This window comes from Pararge aegeria, chromosome 4 (assembly GCF_905163445.1).
Source record: "Pararge aegeria chromosome 4, ilParAegt1.1, whole genome shotgun sequence".
NCBI classification, from domain to species: Eukaryota; Metazoa; Arthropoda; class Insecta; order Lepidoptera; family Nymphalidae; genus Pararge; species Pararge aegeria.
This window is the reverse complement of record NC_053183.1, coordinates 20,730,054-20,755,798: the sequence shown is the minus strand read 5'-3', so window position 1 is coordinate 20,755,798 and position 25,745 is coordinate 20,730,054. Positions and strand designations below refer to the sequence as shown.

General features: G+C 37.1%; 1 protein-coding gene across 1 annotated transcript in view; it reads left to right on the top strand.

The window, feature by feature from the left end:
• The window catches only part of LOC120637756, a 93,265-nt gene extending 68,246 nt beyond the window's left edge, over positions 1-25,019 (top strand). Inside the window, exon 2 of the mRNA XM_039909746.1 lies at positions 22,669-25,019. Within this exon, the coding sequence (XP_039765680.1) occupies positions 22,669-24,101 (1,433 nt within the window). The 3' untranslated portion in view covers positions 24,102-25,019. The remainder of the gene's footprint in view (positions 1-22,668) is intronic.
• Positions 25,020-25,745: the final 726 nt, after the last annotated feature.

Below are 25,745 nucleotides of genomic sequence, written 5' to 3'. Positions count from 1 at the left end.
CAGAATTATCCATTAGCTCTAGCTTCAATAAATAATTTATGAATTTGTGTGACTTTATGTAACTGCTATTTAAAAATAACGTTTGTAACAAAAGCAAGTAGTTGTAATAGCGATATTCGAGGGAATAAACGTTAAATTTCAAAGTCAAAGAAGAAATTCTCTTCATATTTTATTTATCAGCCTGTGGAATTTAATTTTTGATCGTAAAAGTATCAGATAACCTTTTCTATGACCTTGGTTTTCCAATACAAATAGATACCCGTTTTCATAAACATTACTATGAAATCTCACAGCGTATCCGATCGTGAAGACTCGCTTCCAATCAGATAGTGCAGTGCACGGGTTGACTGTTTGACATCAGAGAAATAATTTTTCAATAAATGCATTTAGGTTTGGGCTTTAGTGATAATCCGCTACAACGTAAAATGTACCAAATAAGATAAGATGGATAACGAATTGTGCAAGTTTTTATGCGAACTAACGTCACATCTGCGTTCATCATTTTTTATATTACTTAACAAGTTAGCCCTTGACAGATATCTTACCTCGCAAGTAGAGAAAATTCAAAAATTATAAAATCCTAAATTCCACTTAATATGTTGGTCGTGTAAGACCAAATCATACCATATAAAAACCCCATATAAAAAATACAGGACGTTGTTATCTTTACTTTAAACAAGACTTTTACAGCTCTTATGTCGATCCATTATGCTGGTTACTTAGTAATGACATTTATACGGTTGTACTGCTTTATTCGTCGTAAATAACGCCATCTTCGTTAAACCAATCCGTGCGTTAAACGATATTGGATTGTAAACGTTTTATTAGCGCAATATAAACGTATATCTTACAGTCGCACGTTACTTCCATTCCACGAGGGCTTAGCTTTTACTGTAATGGGTTTAGTGCGCTACATTCTGTTGCCTAGATCGACATCTAAAACTTATACTCGGAGTGCTATACTACCGGGTAGTCGAGAGTCGACCGTCAACATAATACAACATGAGCTTTCGCAAACAAACTGGATTTATTTTTTACTCCACTACAAGTTAGCGCTTAAGTGCAATCACATTTAGTAGTATGATGATGCAGTCTAAAATGGTACCGGGCTAACGTGTCAAGGATATGGCTGTATATTAAACCCCTACCCGAAATCGGTTTACTACCGGAATACTTAATCGCTTTGCGATGTCTTTGTGATCGCAAAGCGAAGAAAAATAAAAATGCGCAAAGGCGGTCTTATCGCTTTAGGCGATCTCCTCCAGACAACCTTAATTCAAGAAGAAAATGATTATGGAAACGGGATAGTTCATTTTTTTTTAAATATGTCATAACATAAACTATATATAACAATAATACATAAATAGCTAATGCAAATACAAATAATATAGAAATAAATACATACACATAATATATATCGGAAACTATAAATTTCTAAATTGCCTCTAAGCCAAGTCAAATATTTCTTTATTCAAATAGGCACATACATGGCACTTTTGATTTAATTTATTATGATTTATTTGTATTTATTTGATTAATTTTGATTTGAACATTGCATGTTAAATATGACATAGTGGTGCTAAAGCTCCGAGGGTTCCAAGCTCGCCCTGGTCTAAGAAGAAGCAAGCTCTGCTTGTTCCAAGTTGAAAACTCCTTATAAGACTACATTGCTAACCTATGCACTTAAATATTTAAAAATGACATAGGCCGTGTCGTGGGTCACTTTCAATTATCCCATTTTCGGGAGAGTTAAAGCCTGAATCTCTGCGCTACTACAATGGGAAGTAGGAATTTTAACGATGTATTCGTGATGATTTTCAAATGTTACTGATGATAACTGCTGAAGCCATAACGTGCTTTCCAAGGCATACGGGTGGAGAACGTCAATCCCAAACACTAAGCTGACGTGGTGGCGTTGTGGTGGGCTATTTTCTAAAGTCTCAAAGGCGCTTTCTTCATCAAGGTAGCTTTAGTGTTAACTAGTTTTAAATAGAAATATCTTTCCCTCCGGGCTGAAAAGTCTGTTTGAAAAACATCATTATTGGCTATTTCTCATTTATAATAGTAGTTAGTAATATATACTACTAACTAGTAAAATATCAATTTCGTTATTCTATTTATAAAAGTATTTCTATTTGTTCACAGGTAAATTTCAACTACATATTGCTGTCAGTGCCTAAACCGTACTTCAAAGGTAAAAGCTTATAAAAATGTCAGAGGCCTACATTTTAGGAGAATCTTCATAGAGCTATAAAGCTGAATATTAAATGCCTCAATTTCTTTATAACGATTACATAGTTATAACTATAGGTATTAAACTAATAGATTCGGCAGACTTCCACAACAAACGTAGCCGGGTGTTTTTTTTGTTATCACCACCACTATTGACATTTAAAACTATTAGAAGAGCAACCTAGTTAGAGCAATAATTCACACCAAAGCTTTTTTCTCGATTATGTAATCCCTTTATACTATAATAGGACTTTTCTATAAGCTTACTTTTAATACCACAAAATTTGATGCTAAAATTGAATATGAAAATAGTCATTACAATCAGTTTTCAATTATATGAATTACCACATAAAGAGGCGCGGCCAAATTGTAACAATAAATTATGAAATAAACCAATACTTAGTTAATTAACACACTAACCGCTTCGTTATGTATGAATAGACAGTGAATCGGTCCAATACCGCGAGTCAATTAAATTTGAACCGTATATTTAGTTTAAATCTATTTTCATTGTTCGATGTTGCCGAATGATCACTGATGCATGGACGCCAAGTTAAGTTTTGATCATATTTGGGAACTAATACAATTTTGCATATTTTTTACCTATTTGCGCATTCTTAAACCGATCTTGAGTAAATAGGGCCCGTCACTTTATGGAGACGGGTGCAAACTACTGCGAAAACATGTATTTATCTTACACGAGATTAGAATATTATTTCATTTTACTTTGTGTACCTTTCCTTTTTTTCCATTTAATTGGTTTAATCGGACCAGTGCTTTTGGAATAATATAAAAATATGTTTCGATAAAATTAAATTAAAAATGTAAACATTGTTTGACTACGCGACGCGGAGTTATGGAAAAGATGTTATTCGCCTTTTTGAGTTGGTGACCATATTGGGGGAGTTTAAAAAAATAAATACCTAATCCACCATTTTGTAGCGGCGGCCATCTTTTTCATCAAACATAGCTAAGAACACACCCGCCTCATTGACCTGACAAAAAACCCAAACAATAAAAAAAACCCAAATCAAAATAGGTTCATCCGATTGGGTGCTTTGTTGCTACAGACGGACACACGCACACACACACACACAGACACTTCAATCTTACAAAACCTCGGGGGTTAAAAACAACTAACTTTTACTGTTTTCCGCTAAGAGCTCGGCTAAGGTTTCTTTCTTTCTGTTATTCTTAAACCATAGGGACCGTTTGTTTCCCCATCCCAGTGAGCTCACATATACTGGTAACATATTAAATCAATGCTTCAGCCTAAATAAATGCTGTACTCATTTCCATTATTGACTGTATAGTCTTAAAATGATCTTCTTCTGGCAATCATTAAAGCAACTTGTATCTTTGATGCCGCTGAATAGCTAACAAGTGCTTTTTCCAAACCATTGGCGTTAGTTCTACAGCAAAGATGTTCTTGGTCGCCCCACGCTTCGTCTTCCTTGGATCTTGCCCTGTATGATGAGTTGTAGTAGGTCGTATTTTCGGTTTGTGATGTGTCTCTCCAGGATATCAATAACATTGGCTGTATATAATGTTCAAAATTTGGAAGACAATGTTGGTATGGATTACATAAAAAAAATTCCAATCTATAGTATTTTATACGGTTCATTACAATCCAAAGCGCGTCAAGGGCGAGCTAGTGGCATTACCGCATGCCGCAGTGTGGGCGCCTTAGCTCAGAACCGTATCCGCGCCGGTATGTGTCGCGTTTGGTATGGGCGGGACAGGTGGCCGCTGTGCGAACATTCAAATGTACATTCCGACTGAGGAATCTATCTCGCCTTCTAATAGCTTAGTCTAAGCGAATGCGCTTTTACTAGCGTGTCGTGTCAGTTTGACGTGTCTGTGTGTGTCTGTCTGTGGAATCGAATTTCCCAAGCGGGTGAACCGATTTTGATTTTGTTTGAAAGGTGATTTAGTCAGGAGTGTTCTTAGGTACGTTTGATGCAAAACAGCGGATTAGCAAAATTATTTTTCTCTTCGAAAGAAGTTTATTCCGGAATGGTCCCATTCAAATTTCAGATCTGATAGTTTGTTTCGGAGACAGATAACTTTTCTACGAAGACAGATAACTAAAGGCAACCTAGAACCACTGTATTATCAAACAAAGCCTCAAAGTATTAATGCCGAGCAATGCCCTCCTCACTTATACGAGGGTAAAGAGCTATAGCCAAACTGGTCTAAATAGAACCTCCGAGGCAACGACGGCCCTCAAGGGGTCCATTAGATAGGTTTCAATGTTTAAGACCGCCGATTGGCGCAGTGGGCAGCTACCCTGCTCTCTGAGTCTGAGGCTGTAGGCTCGATTCCCACAACTGGAAAATGTTAGTGTGATAAACATGAATGTTTTTTATTGTCTGGATGTTTAACTGTATATTATAAGTTTTTATGGTGCCCATAACACAAGCTACGATTTCTTTGGGGCTAGATGGCGATGTGTGTATTGGCGTAGTATATTTATTGATTTATTATTTATTTATTAATGAAGACAGTACTGGTAAAAAATATATACATAAGACAGGTAAGCAGATGGTCAACCAAAAACCAAAAAACAAGGCGAATGGTTTATTCGGCCTTATATGTACATATAACAGTTTAAGCCTATTGGTTCTATTTGAGGAAGTTGATAAGTATTTTGAGGCTTCAAAATAAACAAAGTTTCCAGGTTTCAAAATCTTGCGTTCGATGACCAAATAAGTGATAATATTTAAATTAGGTTCTGATAGTTCTGATGCGAAGTATGATTTCATATCATATACAACGTGTAAATAAAAACCGAAATAATTCATAACAGACTTTAAAGGTGCATTATGTACTATCTACGAGACTTATCTGTGAAAACGAAAACCTAATAGTTTTTGAGTAAGCCACTGCTAAAGTAACCCACTGTAAAAACTATTTATTGGAAGAAATCAGATACAGCCAAAAATATCAAATGCAAATTAAAAATCAAGTGACTTCCGTCACCTTGTAAGGTACGCGTTGCGTAGCGTAGGTACTATGCGCGTGTCGATCTTGTATCTTCAAAAGGGTTGTCATAAGTAAACACTTAGAATGTTATGAATTAGTTTGTATGGAAAAATTAATATCGTTCTTTTGATTCAATATTTTTACAAGGTGGTTCCTGATGAAATATACTTATGCATCGTTCAGTATTTTTTCTTAACTATTTCACACGTTGTATATTGAACATGCAATGATTTTTGTTTTTGCAAGTAGGTATGCCAAAAATAAAAATTAAACAAGTATCGCAAAGTTAACAACAATGAATTTCTATTCTCCCTATTCTCCCCCTACAGTTTTTATCTTAGGTTGATAACAATAAAAAGGTCAAAGTGGAAATTCGAAAGATATTTTAACAATGAACTTAATTTCATTCCAATTTCACTTTACTTTAAACTTTCGTGTTAGAGAGCCGAGGCTCGATGAGTTCAACGTTAAATATTAACGAGCAGTAAGGACAAAGGATCGTAATTTAGATAAAGGGCTGTAACTCACTCGTTAGCCTGAAGAGATTAAGGCAATGGACACACAAAAGCCGGGGCGGAGGCATACTGGTTCGATTTGGGTTATAAGTAAATCAATCATATCAAATATCGATTACATTTACCCACTTTGAAATCAATGTAACTCACTCGTTTACATATTCATAAATTTGAATTAATTATTTTGCTACTTTCACAATTCTTCACGTTATATTTAGCAGCATTAGAGATATGAAAGATATTTTTATAAGTTGTCAATTTTATTAGTTATGAATTTCGCTTACAGATAAACAATGTAGTCAAGAATAATATTAGACAAGGAAATCAGAAACTCCACGCGAATATAATCGTGAGCTAACAATTATGTCAATAAATTCAGTAGCAACGTTTCCATAAAATTAAAGAAAGTAAATTAATTTTGTTGAAGAATCCAATATAATCGAGGCATTTATTTGAAATTGTTAAGAAACTGCAAGCATACATTCCGTGCAGGGAAGCAGTACTAAGAGAGCTTTTTCTGACAACGCTCGTGTGGTGAAGTATTATCGCCATGTTTATATATGCTACAAATGAGCATTGTTGCAATGCAATTTTCCGGTATGAAGGGTGTGGTTGCCGGTGTAATTACAGCTACACCTATGCCCCATTTTGATGGGCATAGGGTGGCATTTCGCTGGACGTGTCCTGCTTAGTTTTGCACTGTTTATCGGCGATGGTTTTCCACTTACCATAAGGTAGGCCATTTGCGAGAACCGTAACCTAACTATAAATAAAACATTGTTCAGTTTGTACTAGACATGTCATATAGCCACCGCAATTCTGTTTAACAACGGCCTCTTCAGTCCCAGTTTTCTCGGCTTCTGTGTGTTTCATGCTTAATGGTACAGCGGAGCGTGTCATTGACACCTCGCCTCCGCCTCGTGCCATTCACACATCTTTATAGCTCACTTAATATGTACTCGCATTACCGGTTCACTTCCCCAGCTGATATCCTTACGAGTTTTCTTACTTGGCAATTGATGATAAACTAACACCTGTATACACAAACATTACAACATTCGTGTAACCGTAGCTCAAAGTTTAGGTTCCAGGGTAGTTTTGTCCAAACACGATTAAGGCGCTGTGTTAGCGGGTGTTTAAACGGGTGTTTTCAAAGCTCTTTGAAATGGTGACATGTTTGCTCTAGGAAAAAATATATGATATTTTTAAGACCTTTAATTAGTTCATCCCGCTGGTCAAAACACGATTTAAGTACTTTTGTAGCATAATAAAAATCCAAACATACCTCCACTTCAGTAGCGTGCATAGAGGGTATGCACAGGGTATGCAGATGATATAAAATGGAAACAATCTGCAGTACTAGCTATAAAAAACTTAAGGATAGGCATTGTAAGAGTTATAAAAAGTATTTCTAACTCGTATTGGCGATTTTCTTAATTTTGTATCATCTGCATACCCTCGATGCACGCCACTGCTCCACTTCATATTTCAAAGCAGTTTATCTCCTTGAAGTGTAAAAATACGTAATTAAAACCTTGAAAGAAAAAGCTATAAAGATATTTGTTTGTAAGCCTCCCGCCTTCGTTAGATAGGTATTAGCTGTTGCCCTGTCCGCGTTTTTTACAAATCCCGTGGGAACAGTTTGTTTTCCTGTAAAAGTAGCCTATGTTACCCGTCCTTTTAACTAAATCAGTGCCAAATATAAAGTCGACTAGTTGCTTAGATAGGGCGTAAAGTAACAAATAAACAAACAAAACAAACTCACTTTCGCATTTATAATATTGGTAAGGATGTTGAAAACAATCTCAGGTTTATTTTCCAAAAACTTGCAATTTTACGCGACTAGAATATCGAAACGTTCTTACTAGATCTACATTATTCAAAATTCTACTGGTTTGACAAATAATATGTTGTACGAAATGTTTTTTTTTTTATTTTCTTGACGGTGTTGAGGCCTAGTTGCTGCTTTTACCGTCTCAGTGCCCTGGAGTCAAGTATTTATTATCCTGAACACCTGCTCATATTTAGTAACTAAGAGCGTAAGTACGTAAGCCCGCCAACCTGCATAGTAGTAGCGCGGTGGGTTTGAGCTGTATATTTATGTCTATTATGTGACATGTGGCCAGCAGTCGCATACATTTATCAGATCTATGATTTCATAAACATATTAGGAAACTAGAGTCATTAAAATAACGTAAGAAACTTTTACATAAGTTTTAATTTGCTAATTATCTCGCTGGCTACATTTTTCTGTTCAACGAAAACCATTATCTCCTCCTCTCTCTTGAATTTAGCGGAATATTAGCATGATTTAGTTTTAAATGCCATGTTTTCTAGGCGGCCAGTCACGGACACTTTAGCATCTTAATAAACCTACCTATTATATAAATTGGAACGTTTAGCCTTTACTTTACATATTCATATTGATCAAAATCGAATAAAACCGTCAAATAAACAATTATGAGGTCTCTTTTGATATTTTATACATTGACTCTTAATTGCACTGTAGTAAAGTTAAAAGTCCTCAAACACTTATTTAACCTTAAGTCATAGAGTCAAGTGGTGCATTGTATAATATAGTTTGGTGGCATAAGGTCATCGTCCCCATTATTCGCCATTACGAATTCCTAAGCACCCTGAATGTCATATTAGATGAGGCGATTTGACCAACAAGGACGGTCTGTTTATGGCTTTTTATTATGTAACCATTTTTGAATGTAATAAAAGTATATGATTAAAATTTGTGAATGTTATTTACTATAGGTAAATGTGCCCAAAACTGGCTATTAGGGATTCGAGAGATCGATTCCTGTCTAAGCTATGGTTGATTTAAAAAAAAAAAAAAACAATGAATAAACGCTGTAAGTGGAATTATTTTAATGAGTTTATAAGAAATGATAATGCATCAATGTATGTATTCCGTGTATGGAATTTATTCTGTAATAAACCTTATTCTTAAAATATCTCTGGAGAATCTTATGTTACCAGCTAGGCTAATGATAAGAACCCATTTATCGGATCCACACTCTGAGAAACATGACGCTTGCGTAAGGAGGCACGGGCCAGCTAACTTACGCTCTTGAACTCACATAGACTTATTTACAGAGTGTATATCCGGTGTGAGTGGTGGAAATTTCGGAAATGCTGAAATATTTATGTCAGTGTATTTCTCGTATGACAAATAAACCAACAAAGGATTTTCCATTTGGAATAATAGTCAAAGCCTTGATGAAGAGCATTTTGGGACCAGGCCAACTCGTTTAGAGTTTACTTTTTATTTATTGTGATAAAATACGGTATATTAGTTAACCAAAAGCAGGTGCTTATTAAATTCAAAAGATAAGTCTTGCAATCATGAGGGGAATCAGTGCCAGCGTCTTTGGCACTTTGTCCCTTATACATCGGGTAACCGAAGTACGAAATACTGTTCAAGGGTGAATAAGTGTTTTTCATAAGGAATGAAAAAAAAATAACTTACTTATACAACCATATTGAAAATTAAAGACTGTCACGCGCATATTCTGTCACCTACGCTACAAACACGTACCTAATAAAGTTGCAGGAATCTTGATTTTGACTTGATTTAAATTTTCCATGTGATTTTAGGGCTGTATCTATTTGTATGTATGTGATTTTTTTCAGTAAAAGCTTTGGCAGTGGTATTTAGTGGTTATTCAAAAACTACTAGCGTTTCGGTTTCATTGATAAGTGTCAGAGACAGTTAATAATGTACCTCTAAAGCCTGTGAAGTAATATTTCGGTTTTCATTCTCACGTTGTTTATTATTTTATTTATAAATTTAATGCAATAGTAGACCTATTAAATTAGTTGAACTTATTTTTGTTCTTTGTAATTTTGACATAGAAAGAAACAAATGTACAGACAAACTATCTATTACATGTAAATGTACGTACAATCAACAGGGAGTCAATCTCCGCTAATGTGTTGACGGGCGCGTAAACAATACGCGAGTGTTGTTTACACCGTATTTACACGGATATGCTCCTACCTGATTTACCTATGAATTGAATAACGTTTATGTAAGTAAATAAACAAGAAAGCAATTACTAGTAATGAGATAAACAAACTGTCCTTAGCGCTACTTGAAGTTCAATATTCGTCGTATATCGCTGCATGCCAATCGCCAATAGGCCGCACGGCATGCTTACTCTCATACATTTGTTTTGTAGGTAACACTTGTCCAGCAATCAGCCTACATAATCTGCGGACTACCTAGCTGGGTAGGTTGCAATCGAAAACAATGCAATAGCTATACTTATCTGCAGGGAATGAGTAGGTAAATAAATAAATATACTACGACAATACACACATCGCCATCTAGCCCAAAAGTAAGCGTAGCATGTGTTACGGGTAATATGATGACTGATGAATATTTTTATGAATAATATACATAAATACTTTGAATATACATATAAACACCCAGACACTGACAAACATTGATGCTCGTCACAAAAACATTTTCCAGTAGCGGGAATCGAACCCACGCCTCAGAAAGCAGGTTCACTGCAAACTGCGCCAATCGGCCGACAAAATGATAGCACTATTTAGATTACAGTGTACCTACCGAAAAAGAGTTGATATAAGAAAAGTTAAATTGATAAATATGAATTGTAAGACCCAGCTTAGAAAAGAAACGACACTTCAAACGGTGGGATAAAGGTTAATCAAACAATCCAATATCAAAAGAACCAGTCTTCTACAAAACAAAAGGCTTCGGCCGTGGCTAGTTACCGTCCTACGGTCCTACCGATAAATACGTACGTGCAGCCAAGCGATTTATCATTCCGGAAAAATACCGTGTTAAAATCGATTAGGTTTCTAATAAAACAGGTTAACCTGCCACAAGCAAAGTGAGATTGCAGTCAAGGGCTGTGGAATAAAAAAAACCAGAGCAATCGCAATTGCAAAAAGCTCGGAATAACAAAAACTGTCATCAAATCCGCCCGTTTTAGCGTTACGATCACACACGCACGGACAGGCAAATCGGTGAATCGCATAACACGTTTTTGCATATAAAAATATCTAAATTTGAACTCACTAACATATGCATTCAACATCACCATATCAACCCATTACCTACCTACTACAGGCAAGGGTCTCCCCCCACAGGGAGAAGGGTTCACCAAGCCTTTTAAAAAAAAAATTAACATGTTATAACTGCGTAACGTCGAAAGGGAGTTCTGTACCTTTCGCAGAGGATATGACATCACATAAGAACTAGTCGTACCTATTAGGTTTAGCAACTCGGACTCAAGGTCCTGTATTCTATTCCCGGCTCGCGACAGCAATTCTTCGTAATTGGGTTAGCCGTGTGACGGCAGATCAGAATACAGTCATACCCACCCCCTTTGCCCGCGGATGTCGTACGAGGCGACTAAGGGAATATACCGGAGAACGAAGAATACTACTACTATTTACTGTGATCTGCGTGGGGATTTTGGGCAAATCCTTCCTTTCGGAGAGACCTTTAGTCTAACAGCAGACTGTAATGGGTGGAGTTAGGCAATTGCGTGCTTCAGAGAAGCCTTGTTTATTTCAGTAATATGTATTAATCGTTAAGATGTCGAGCAAAATCTGCTTAGTTTCTTACCGGCTCTTCTCGGTGGCATCTGCCTTCCGAACTGGTGGTAGAGTCACTAAAAGCAAACTGACTTGACGTTTCAAAAGTGCTTATAAACGGGGCCTACTTGAAATAAATATTTAGGATTTTCGAATTATGTTAAAACCTTGTTAACCCAGAGAGAAGTCTATGGCCAGTAGTGGGACATACGTAGACTGAACCATGTTTTATTTATAAGTATAAATGTCGTAACCTTTTCGCCTTGTTTTTTTAATCAAATTATATTGTGATCTTTTGTTCTGTAGTACCTACTTACTAATTAGAATGACAATCTTATCACCGCCAAAGGCTCTTGCCGACGACCTGGTCGGTCGGTATCATTCGTAGCAACTCTTTGACCTTTTCAATTAAAAATTAAAAAACAATAATGTTTTCGCAAGAGGATTGCTACTAAAATCATAATATTTTATCGTTACGTAAACTTGAACAAGATTAATAAAAGTTATTGTATAAATTAGTAGATTAGAGTTTATTAATAGATTCTTGTAAACAAATGATAAGCTACTTAAAATTTTTACGTTTTTTATTATAAACATTATACAACCACGGGGTACCGTCATGCACATAATATGATAAACTATCGAGCCTTTATTACTGCATACTATGGCTTTCTCTGATAACGCATCTTGCTAAATGTGGAAAAATTATAACAAAACATAAAACCGAGGTTACGCAACCATAACAATAGCTGGAAACGGCAATATAATAAAAGTTGCGCAACTAAAAATGCCCGTTCTTGCGTAAGATGCGACAGTTCTAGATGTCGCAAACTATCTTGATGAAAGTCAAATATATTGAGAGGCTTTTGATCACGAAATCACCCGACACAAATAGTTAAAGATCTCAGATTCGATACACTTCTATATGAATTTAAACTAGTCCTTGTTCATTACCTTAGGTTTTTTTCAAGTTTATTACCTAAGGATAAAAAGCCTATGTAACTCTCCGTATTTAAACAAACTCTATACCAAAAACATGTTGAATTGGTTGCTTATGCCATAAAATGCAACGTGTCACAGAGGACACATATAAGGAGTCTTTATTTTAATAAAAGTTTAAAAAGAGAAAAATAATTGAAACTAGCACCATATAACCATCCGGGTTCGTAATATATGCTAACAGAGAGTTAACTAGGTACGTCATATATAACATTGTTACCAGTTTTTTTGTTTTATTTATTTATTACACAAACTACTAAAATTAGTATTCTTCGCATCTTGAAACTCACATGAGTTTACTTGGACGCTGCACAGTCCTCTAAAATCTAATAAGTATAAATATATACAATATCATATTTTATCCATTAAAAAGTATACTGTAGGTCTGTAGGTAGCACCCTAATAAATCCCACTGGATTTATTCATAGTCCAGTAGTTGAACATATTATTGCGTAATACTTAAGTTTTTTCTTAATATTACGAGGGTTAATATGTTTCTTCTTTTTCTCTGGAGCTCAATTTCTGTTTACTGTTCGAAAAAAGTACTAAACCGTAACAGTAGGAAGTATTTGCAGCCACATAAAATGTGAAAGTAACATGTCATAAGGAAGCATATTAATTAGTTTTATTTCACGCGGCAACTTTTAATATTCTCCGAGTAAGAAAAAAAAGTGTATAGGATAATTTTCCGCGTTCGCTGACGTAGTTCGCTGTATTTGCGCATTTTTCGCGCGCGTTGTTTACTGTTATCGAAAATAATTTACACCTCCGCAATTGTGAACCAATACGTCTGAGTTCAGTGTTTTTTGCAGGAAGTATCGGCGTTTTTATCGCTTTTTAGCCGACCTCAAAAAATAAGTTTATTTTTTTACATTTCAATCACGGCACGGGTCTCCTCCACAGTGAGAAGGAGTTAAGGTCGACAACTACACTACACTAGCCTAGTATGGTGGACTCCACACACCATTCTGTATATTAAATATATATATATATTTTTCAATGTTGATCCGTAGTTTAGTTTTATTATTGTAAATCCATGTTTGGCAGCCATACGTAGGACAGGGTAAAAACATGAGACCATCCTTTTTTTTCCTTTTATAGGGATTTTATATTTATAGGGACTTAATTATTGGCATATATTTAGTCGCTTTGTACCCTAGGAAAACTGTCAAGTTTGCGTGTATGTGTTTCACCTGTCAAGTGTCCGTTTACGAGTCCGCTAAATTTTACGAACCGCCGAAACGGTGTCGTAACTTTAGTCGGCTTCTAACGTCGTTATAAGAATTCGTGAAACGTTTATTTTCTCTAGGAATCACTTAAGTCACAAGGCATCCGATTATGGCGATTCCTAAGTTTAATTTAAACGGGCATTAATTGTTGATATCGAACCAATTTTTTCACTGAGATATAAGAAGTGTATTCAATTCCAATTATTTTTTATTTCACTACAAGTTAGCCCTTGACTTTAACCTTACCTGGTGGTGAGTGATGATGCATTCTAAGATGATAACGGGCTAACCTGTTAACAGTGTTGTCTATCGGTAGGGTGGTAACTAGCCACGGCCGAAGCTTCCCACCAAACCACTCCATAGAAAATTCGTAACTGCCACCACCGTGGATTGAACCTTTGAGCCTTTCACCTAAAACCACAGCGCTCACCACTGTGCAAGGTAAGTTGACAAAAGCCAACTGCCTAATAATAAATAACGGCTGTTCGGGTATCGGCCCAGTGTTAAATTTTCACCTGCGGAGGCAACGGCCGCGCGACCGCGTCACTTTTCGCATCAATATAAAGGTCGTGTGAACTCGTAACAATGGCCACGTAACGGGAGTGGTCGGTGAGGCAGCGACAAGATGTACCTACTTTCATTGAAGTTGGGGCACTCGGCACGGCATAGCACGCATCTCAACTGGCACAAGTATTAGTAGTAGAGGTTTTTGTGACCGAGCTCGTCCGGAGTACTGCCGTAATGCTTATATCCGCCGCAGAGCACCGCTGTTGCAATGATATGGTCTGGTCTAAAGGGCGTGGTTGCCAGTGTAATTACAGGCTAATGGGGCTTAACACTCAGTTGATGGACATAGGGCACGTTGAAGAGATTGTTTTTAGCATGCCTTGCGAGATGTTGCTTTGTTTACAGCCGTTGATTTTTGCCTGCTTGATTCTCCAATGCTTTAAAAATACAGTTTAAAAGCGGCGATACCCTGCATGCCTGTAAGTTATCCATAACGTTTTTAGACGCGTGTGAAGCCTACCAACCTGCGCTTGCACAGCGTGGCGAGACTATAAAAATCTCTGAGCTGAGATATATACAATATTACGACGAAAATATAATGATAATAATCTGTGGAAATAGGCCGCGGCGGTGAAAGCGCGCCACTTGCGTGCGCAGGCGCCGGTCGAGCGGCCCTTAGTGCGGACTGTGATTATACTCACAATCTTCGAGCATTTATTATATTAGTCAGATAAATTGACTGACAGGCAACGCATTCAATTCCCTAAAGATACTTTAAACTTGTTTTAAAGTACGCTTGTTTCCAACGGCTCCCAGCAACCCGTTTGATGTGGTCTGGCCACCTTTGTGTGCCATTCAAACGCCTTGGGATCCTAAATGTCCATCGGTTCTATGACCTATATGCCCCGACTATTGCTATTACAGCTTTGCGACTCGTTGAGCTATGTCGGTTCTGAGTCAGACCCTTCACCTTCGTGTATGAAATGATTGCGTAGGATTCGAAAGATCGTGTAGAACTTTTGCAGTGGAACGTTCCTAGGCTGATAATGATGAATGAATGAATAAATGAATATACTTTTATTGCACACCACAAAAAGTACATAGAACAAATAGAAAAGTATAACAAAACAACGTATACAATTTGGCGGCCTTATCGCTACATAGCGATTTCTTCCAGGCAACCAATGGCGAAGATAAAAAACAGTTACATGTGATGATGATAAACATCACTCGTGTCTACACTTAATTACTATTAACCCGACAAACTACAGGGCACTGGTCTCCTCTCAAAATGATAAGGGTTCAGACCGTAGTCCGTAGTCCAGTCACGCTGGCCAAGTACGGATCGGCAGTCTTCACATGTCTTTGAGAACATTGCATGCACGTTTCCTCACTGTGTTTTCCTTCACCGTTAAAGCAAGTAACATTTTATTGTTTAAAACGCAAACAGCTCGGAAAGGTAAGACGTGTGTGCCCTGGGACGAACTCGGTCCCCCGTAACGGAAACTGAAGTCCTAACCACTGAGCTATGACCGCTTATCAGTTGAATGCTCCCATAAAACATACAACTATTATCCTAGTGTGAAGAATATCTAAAATGTGCCACTTACGTGCAATAACAATTAACAATACACCCATGAGGCACGACAAAGCATATTATTTATTCTCGCTACATGATTCTAATGATATTTGTAAACAGTCAAGCCCCAATTAACATATATATAATATATGCGATAAATAGGTATAACAAATTTCTGATATTTTTTCAGTCAATAGCACGCTTCAACTACGTCATACTATACTGAATAAAGTTTTTCCGTAAATTGGATATATTACTAGTTTTTTTTTTAAATAATAATTTACATCATACAAGTAAGATCTAAGCATTTGCAATTTCATTGGTATTAAATTTGGTACTTTAATATGTACATGTCTATTTACACCAAACCAAGGAGCCCAAACAATCGCGGCCTGAGTCAGGTCACACTTCGGCCTGACTCAGGCCGCGATTGGGAGAGTCGCAAGCTCAAATCATGTCGGTTTATCGAAACTTATAAATTTGGTTTTCCTCCAAATGTGAATAGGTAAACACTAATAAAAAAAGCTATACATTTATACATAAACTGTTGAGGAGTTGGGTAGTACGATAGTACGGATTCGCTGGCCTAAGTAGTACCTAAGTCTTAAGTTACTGTTGCGACGCTGTCTAGACGATGTCGGCATTAAGCACTAGATCAAAGGTTACCACTACTGTATCCTATATACTATGTAACGAGAAACTGTGTAGTACCCATAGACTGTCTAAAATAAATTTATAAAAATACCTTTTATTATTCCTGGGCACAAGACCTATTCTGGTTGTAGCAAAAGACAAGTTGATTAGTCGACGTGTGAAAGTTAGATAAATATCAATTGTATGATTTGATATAATCTGGGAAAAGAGCTAATAATTCTAATCTAGTTGACTAAACAGCTGTTGTATTAAACATTAACTTAACACAACTAATATAATCATCGCGAAGATACTCATTCGAAAGAAACATCACATTCTTATATTACACTGTACTCTTTATGTCGGGTCAGTCATATTGATTAAAGCGGAAATAATATATTTCCGAAGACTATCAGTATCCCATGGGTTAATCCTGAACATGAATTAATGTGTGCACACGTAAAATGTCATGGTGATGTTTCCAAGCATATCCCACCAGCACGGCTAGCATGGGCAGCCGGGGAAAGGATACAAATGTATCTTCTCGCACAGCTTTATCAACTCTCAGAGCACGGGCGCACAAATGGAAATAATATCCAAATCATATATGTGTATCAATTTATGTTAGTAAACTTCTCCTATTCCATGTTTTTGTGACTTAGCAGGTGGTCACGTGAATTATATAACTTGTCAGGGGATATAATCGGGGGATATAATTTTGGTCCCTCGCCTGGCATTTTTATCCTCTCCCCGGGGATATAAAGATGTCCTGCCCATGCTAGCCTATGCTAGAAATAAACTCTTAACCATGCAACACCCCAATTTATAAAGCTCGCAATAGAGTTTGTCTTTAGCCACTAAAAGGTACATTAGAAACCACTCGGAAACAAAGGAAAATCATTAAGAACTCAATTAAGAGCTGATGAGATTTTTAATTAGGTCACAAGTATTGTTATTTCTAGAATTTAAGTAACCTTCATTGAGTAATGCGAAACGATTTGTTTGCCCACCGAATAACTAGGAAATTAAGACTTTTTAAGACGTGGTGGTATCGTAGTTAATACACTTGCATCGCTACTAACTTCTAACTTCATTACCTCTTTACAAAAATATTGGCAAAAACATTCGTATAACGCACCTATAACATCATTCCTATTCACGGAAATCAAAATTAGTATGCTGTAACATTTTTTATCCTTGTTTGTGTTGAAATGCCTACTAATCGGACGAAGTTGGTACGAAGTTAGAATACTTAATAGGTAGGTACAGTTTAACACGACCCGATAAAAATGCAATTGTTTCAGAAACATTTTGCTTTAGACAAAAGACTTTAAAACAAATATTTGATTCATAGTTTATTTATAAAAAAATATGGTATGCTCATCATTTTATCATGATCATGTGAGTATCATTTTAAAACTGTTATAACGTGTAAACACTTGCTAAGAACCCCAGTTTTACACCATACTTTAAAACTCTTCAGATTAGCCGAATTTTATTTGAGTAATTACAAAGCCGATATTCTGCTACATTCGACGGCGATTTCCTGCCAGTATGTAGCACATAGGTACAACAATCGGTCTGACTGACAGACTTTCACTTTCATAGGCCAGTCGTCTTGTGGTGGGATCAATGGCCGGCTGACCACTGAGATCGCCCCCGTCTCTTATCTCTGGCCGCTGCTCGACTTAGCGCGCGGACGGCATTTAGCCAAACCAATTAGCCTGATGCAGGTACGCTGCAACGCAGGCAAGATGCAAAGATTACGAACGTTAATACTTCAAGAAGGCCTATGAATCATTGATGTTTATAGTATGCTTTATTGTCAGTTGAAAATGTCCGGGGAAGTACTACCACCATGCATATTTGCAATGCTGTGTTCCGGTCAGAGATTATAGGCTCAGGTGATGGACACAGGGCGGCACGTGTTCCTTACAATATGTCTTGCTTTGTGATACCCAGTTTATAGGCCACTTAGTTTAAGCGTTAGTTCATGTTTCCCAATCCCAGTCGCCTCCTCAGCCTTCTTTCCATAAGGCGCTCTTAGGCCGATTTTCCCTAGAGCTATCTCCAGAACTCAACTCGTCACTCCTTTCGAACATACGCTGTACGGAAAACAGAAGCCAACTGTCATTAACGATTTGAAAAAACATATCGTTACGTTAATAGGTAAGTCAGATGTGGTTCTAATAGACAGAATGCTTTCTTCTTCTCTTCCTGGGCTTGACTCCGTACTTGACTGGTTGGACCGTCGTTGTACGTTGTGCCGCTGGTAAGGCTCGTTGGGTCACTCTAGCCAGCCGAGCTCAATCCAGAAGCTTAGGCGACCACCCAGGTCAAGAGCTTCGGGTAGTGATGCTGAGCAGCCAAGGTGGCATCCCCGTTATTCCGTTACTATGTTGCATCGGAGAAGGTAGTGTATCGGTGTTTCACCTGACTCCATGCATGCCCTGCACTGTACGTTTAAATAGAAAGATAGATACATCAAACAAATGAATGTAAAAAACCCACATTTCTTGTAATCATAAATCGTCCGAAAGCAATGAATGGACAGAAAACATTACGACAGCGGTCGGCGCTTGATGTAACATCGCTTGCTTCACGCACTGTGTTAACATGCTGGGGTGACCATCGTGTCAGCTGTGTTAACCTTACATAATGCTTGAATTTTAAACTTAAATCTGTGTGCAAGCTGAAGCGAATCTCGCGCGGCATGCGAATAATAATTCACTCGCTCGCTTAGCTTTTGTAACCTACGGGTCTTCCCGCGAGTTATTCAAAATTAAAAAAATTCAAATTCATTTATTTCAAGTAGGCCTACTTTATAAGCACTTTTGAAACGTCAAGTATGTATGTTTGTGTCACTCTACCACCGGTTCGGAAAGCAGATTCTACCGAGAAGAGCCGGCAAGAAACTCAGTAGTTGCTCTTTTCCAACATCAACATTTACAATCATTTTTCATCATTATTCTTCTTTAATAAATGGAGGAAACATCTCGATAGTACTTCCCCGGACGAGTTCAACTACTTCTAAAAGATGAATACAAAATATTGGTTTTTTATTAAAATAATTTTCACTATCGCTTCTGATTATGAGTACGAGATAGAACATCAAAATAAACCTTTGTTCTTTACTCTTAAACAATAATGATACAATAATATACCACCTTCAATCAGCCCATTAACGTGCCAGTACGGGGCACAGGAGAAAGGGTTTTAGAGCAACGACCCACTACGGTGCTCCAATGCGTAACATTATTTATTGTTTAAGTATACTAGCCATGCGTAGGCTAACTAAGGTTGTCCACCTCTGATATAATATAATTTTAACCACCCATTATGGTTACAAGCACATTATCTTTATTTATGGATAAATAGTATATATTTATGGATTAACCATATGGGTCTCCCTATTATTGAATAGAATGTTGAGTTTTATGACATTTATATGCGTTAGCCAATTTATAACCAGCGTTAATAGCACGGATGTACCTATTGTACCAAATCAGATCAGATTATTGTTAAAAAAGTGTTAAAGGTATGTGACTTTACATTGACTTAAACGTATTCCCAATAAATGTAGGTAAAGAAAAGGTGCCAAATGTCTTGATAAAATAAAGAAAATATGAAATATTTGAAGTTTTGGACTTATGTATCCTTTTATTAAAACTCTAGTACATTAAAATAAAAAATAAGATTCGCGAAAGCGACATTGTCACTATAGATGATTTCTAAGTATTTAATATAGATAACAAACCTGTATAAAATCAAACTAATCTGCCAGTGTTCAAATATGTAATAGATAACAAGATGAATAAAATATTAAATATTTCAATATCAAATAAGCCATTTTTGTGCTACTCTGTTTAAAAATCAAGGTTAACGGCAAATATTGTTGGCAAAAATGGTGTCTCTTAATCGATTTGGTAAGCGGTCAAGGATGATTAAATTATGAAACCATTCATGATCTTCTTCCGATTAGCGAAGGTAAGTTATAAATTAAACAAACAACTGACTTACTGGCAATTGACATAAACTAGTTGCATATTCACATAGTCTGTGCAGGTTATCTCAATCCTTTAATATCATGATTACGTAGATAATAACTTTGGGCATGCATTACATAAGTTCAAACAATATATCAAAAAAGTTTTTTTTCGTATTTGCATGGTAGCCGAAAGAGCTAAGTGGCATGCTCAATTTCGATGATTCGAATCTCGCATTTTTTATCAATGTCTCTTCAATTCCTCTTTGGCGACTTTTTTATATTCTTCATTTCACATCCCTATCCCTATCCCTACTCATGTTATAAATGTCAATGTAAGTTTGTTAGTTACGCTTTCACGCAAAAACTACTTAACCGATCCTCATGAAACTTTGTACACATATTCTTGGAAGTGTTAGAAGTAATATAGAATATTTTTGTTCCGATATTAAGTTCGGTTCCTTTGGGAGAGGGGATGAAAGTGTTTGACGATTTTACACCATAACTCCCACAAATTATAACCGATTAAAATAATTATTTTTGTACTATAGAGGTACAGAAATTGTAACTAGTAACCAATAATTAGTCTACCACAAAGTAGATTCTCCCAAAGTGTCTCATTTTGTGACTGAATTTTAATTTTAAGAGATTTTCCCTTGATAATAATCATGCCAGATATAGCTAGCTAGTTATATAACACATTAACATTCAAATGCGTAATATTATATCATATTTTTTTGAATTCTCAGAACTGCTTATAGGGCATCTTATACAACTGGTGATTGCGTATGTGACTTGTGTTATGCCATCATGTGACAATCATAGCAAATTATGGTAAAGACACCGAAGATAATTCGATGACTTCATAGTAGCCTATTTGCATAATGTCAATTGTTTTAATGCACCTCACTTCGTACGATCGGGTTACATTTCAATAGCTTAGTTACCACATGGTCACCCTACGAGATACAACTGCGATTGCAATTTCTTTATGCAATAGCAGAAATAAGGACACATATCTACTTACCGATGACAGTTCATATGCTGCGTCAACAGAGAGAAACTGAAATAAAGTTCATCTTCAATACTTTAACCGATTAACGTCAATTTTCGGAATTAGATCTTTTGAGTGGTGTTAAAATCCACGGTACTGGGCCGCTGGTTTCCAACGGCTCCTAGCGGATCACTTGATGTCTTCTGACCACCTCGTTGGGGGTCGACCACCGCTGCGTTGCGGCCGGTTGCGACCGTTTCGGGATTGCCATTCCATCACCTTCGGAGTCTTGGGACCCCAAAGTCTATCGGTTCTCAGACTGCCCCGCCCATTAGCACTTCAGCTTCACGACTTGTTGAGTTATGTCGGCAATGTAGTGCCTGTACGGATCTTCTCAATTCTGATTTGATCAAGTAGATATACTACTAGCATCGCCCTCTCAAATAAAGTTTAATAGGTTGGCAAAAAGCCAAAACTGATATCCGCATGTTTCACGCTAATAATGTTTGAAGGTGTTGTGTTTGCTGTTGCAGTCATTTCCACCTAAGTTATAGCTATTAACTTATTTACTTCGTTTTTTTTTATATGATCTTTATTTAGATCACATTGACACATCGACGACATTGTTTATATATAGGGTTTGACTCGGCTTTATTCTCAAAGAATATAATATTCGATAGCAAAAGACACGGCTTTTAAGGCGCAAAAGAAATGCATAAGAGCAATATTAAAACTTAATAATAGTGACAGTTGCAAACCGTATTTTAAGATATATAATATAATGATAAATTTTCTCAAAGAGTTTTTTCTGCACCAGTCCACTTTTATATAATCACTTACCTAAACACATGATCGAGACGCGCGAATTTCCTACGTTTAAGCGGACATTTAAGGAACATTTAATGAATGAAAGTTACTGCGCAATTAATGACTATCTCATACCTAGATAAGGTGTGACATTAATTTTAGATGATCTTTACTATTATACCGACATGATTTGCATGCTGTTAAGCGGAATTCGGTTAAGAGCTAATCATAATATTAAGACCTGTATACTAACCCAAATTCGCAAAGAAAGAAATAAAATAAGAAGAAAGCAAAACACAACATTAAGGATTTGACTTTAACAACTATGAAACATAATATAATATACAACATAGAACATTATAATATGTAGATTCGAGCCAAAACACCGCGCCATAACTCGATAACAATCGGTCGCCAGTTGTTTGCCTCGACATTATACCAACACAATCGCAAACAAGATTCAAGATTGGTCTGATCGGGATTGATGATATACCACGCGTGGGCGTGGCTCCCCACGCTGCCATTCGGCCTAAATGTTTCACTAACTAATGCGAACTTAGCACCTTATTACAAAATGATTTGCCAATAACAGATTTTATAGATATGTTTTTTCTCCTTTCCAGGTGAAAGCTGCATAGAGAAGCCACTCGCGACGCTGTGGAGGAACTACCAGCAGTCCACGAAACCCGACGTGGTGATGAAACTGTCCGTCACCAACTCCGGCCTCAAGGGCTTCACCAAAGAACACGGCCTCACCGAGTACTGGTCCCACCGAATCACGTACTGTGCCAGCCCGCCGCACTACCCCAAGCTGTTCTGTTGGGTGTACCGCCACGAGGGCAAGAAGCTGAAACATGAACTGCGATGCCACGCTGTTCTCTGTACCAAAGAATCCGTATCAAAGAAAATAACCGAGGAACTTCAGATCAAATTAAAGCAGGCACTTGTTGAATTTAAAAAAGATAGGATCTCCAAACAGAACGCGCGACTTAGCCTCGCCAACAGCGTCTACGACAACCCCAGCATGCCGCGCAGGAAAATACTTTTGAGCGTAGGCGCTCAGAACTATAGGCCCCCGCTGGAGAGATCCAAGTCGGCCCCTAAGCTCGGTGCCATAGAAGAACTCTGCTCCGAGGAAGACGAAGAAGAAGCAGAGCTGAACGCTAAGAAAGAGCTTTGCCAGTTCACGATGGAACTCTCCACATCACAAACTCTGGACAGGCGGCGATCCGAAATGATGTCTCCCCGCAAGCTGTCGTGCCCAGAAGGTGTAATGGATAGGATGATGCTAGAGTCCGAGAAAAACAAGGCGGAAGCTACCGAAAATTTAATCAACTTACTCGTTCAAGAGAGCAAATTGAAGGCGGAAATCGAACGCCAAAATGAAACTAGTCAAGATGATACCGAGAAACTGGAGTCGAGATTAAAAACGTTGGAGTCGATCGAGGAGACCGTCGAATTAAACGATAGAATGATCGTGATCAGCGACGATAGAAAAAATTTACTGCTATCTCAAAGTAACTACCTCGTCACGGATAGCGACGATGGATCTGTTTCTTCGGGGTGCGAGACGGCGAGCACGGTCACCTCGTCCGACGCCGAACCCTCGTCGCTTCCTTCGCAGTTCTCGCACGAGGAGATGCACAAGGAGCTGGACAGCGACGACGAGCGACTGCCAGTCTTCAGTCGGATGCGCAACTTCGAGAGCGCATCTCTCAGAAACGCAAGTAGATGCTACACAAACTCCATTCACACCCTCAGCAGCGATTCTACTAGCACGGTGACTTCGGATGAAGTTAGCCACGTGCCGATTGGAGAGAAGAATGCCTTCCGTCGGCGCTCCACATACCCTCCGCTGAGAGGCGGCTGCATACTGGAGAGCAAATTCGAGAGTCTTATCGACAACTTGACGGATGTAGACAGCTTGACCTCAAGCACGGAGAATGAAGTTTTCAAGAACTCTGGCGACAACGACAGCGCTTGCAGCGACGAGTCCGGTTATTCTGAACTTTTGGATGGCAAGGAGAGTATTATCGGCAACACTATAATGGTCTAATTGATGAAGAAGTTGCCACAGCAATGCACGGTACCGCTAACTTTTATATTAGGTTTTAGCTTAAAGCCTTTTCACACGACAACATTTTGGCGTGCAGTCAATGGCCGCTCACCGACGTGCGTCGACTGCTAACTAGGTATTAGCATAGGACTTATGTTATGAGTAAATCTTATAGTATACGTATAGTATATGCCAAGACTTTGATTAATAGAAATCTTTTAGTATACATACATAAGATAATGTAACTGTGTCAACTAGAGCAGAGTTAAGTTAAAATACTTTTAGATCTATGTCATAACAATAGTGATATAACTTAAATCTATAATATACAGCTTTAATAGCATATTAACTGTACAAGGTTATCGAAAAAGTGTGATATACAAAATCATACTAAATCCCCATTAAAAAATTGATTACATGGACAAAGATTATGTTTCTAGTTTACATTTAAATATCAATGCTAATGTTTTAAATTATCGTCCTGTGAAAAGGCTACTTTACCTACTTCTTTATTATTAGATGTTAATATCAGGGTACATAACGTACTTTATCCAGTTGATATACTATTGTGTTAGATATCTGTATGTATATATTGTAATATAGTTTGTAAAATTTGATTTTACGAATCATAATATTAGGAAAAAAGATTTTGGAGATTTTTATTATTTTGTTCTTTATCTCGAATTACCGTTTTGTTTGTAAATTAATTAATTATTTATCACTTGTATATTAGTGTTAGTTATTGCAAAGTTTAGATGCAATTTTCGATGTAGTAAAATGAATCTGTTATAGTATGTTATACAGAAGGTCTATAGGTACTTACACATTCCATTTATACATTATACACAGTCTAGTATTTGGGTCAACCATATCTGTAGTGAGGAACATTAACAGATAATAAATGTAAGAAAAATATTACATCCGTATTTCATTTTCCCTTTCTTTAGGTTTGTATTAATAATCAAACATTGAGATAAGAAAAGGTTCTCTAGTTCCCTGTCTTTAGCATATATATACAACGTGTAACCGAATCAATACATTTCAATTAACCTGTAAAAATATTTAATCGAAAGAAGCATATTTATTTTTCCATACAAACATTCTAAGTGTTTACGTATGACAACCCTGTTGAAGATAAAAGACCGACGCGCACATAGTACCTACGCTATACGACGCGTACGCGTACCTAATAAAGTGACAGCGAGTCACTTGATTTTTATTTGTCTTTTGATGTTGGGGCTGAATTTGAGTCCTTACAGTAAAAACTATGGCAATGGTTTACTAACAAACTATTAACATATCGTTTTCATACATAAGTTTTGGAGACGGTAAGTAATATACCTCTAAAGCATATGAAGTAATATGTCGGTTTATACACTTATATAAATATAATTTGACTGACCTTACATTTAATATCTCGCCAAACTGGAAGGCCAGTTTGATGGCGAGTTGGCGCTTCTATTCTAGAAATTAAACCAAAAGCACCTAATTACCACAAATATTATTATTAAACATTTTGAACAATATTAACTGCCTGTGTAAGCAGAACCTTTTTTTAGTTCGATGTGCGTTTAGTAATACGGAACCTTATGGCAACATAAGGTTAATAAATAAGGCATTAAAATAAAGGATTGGTAGACTTCA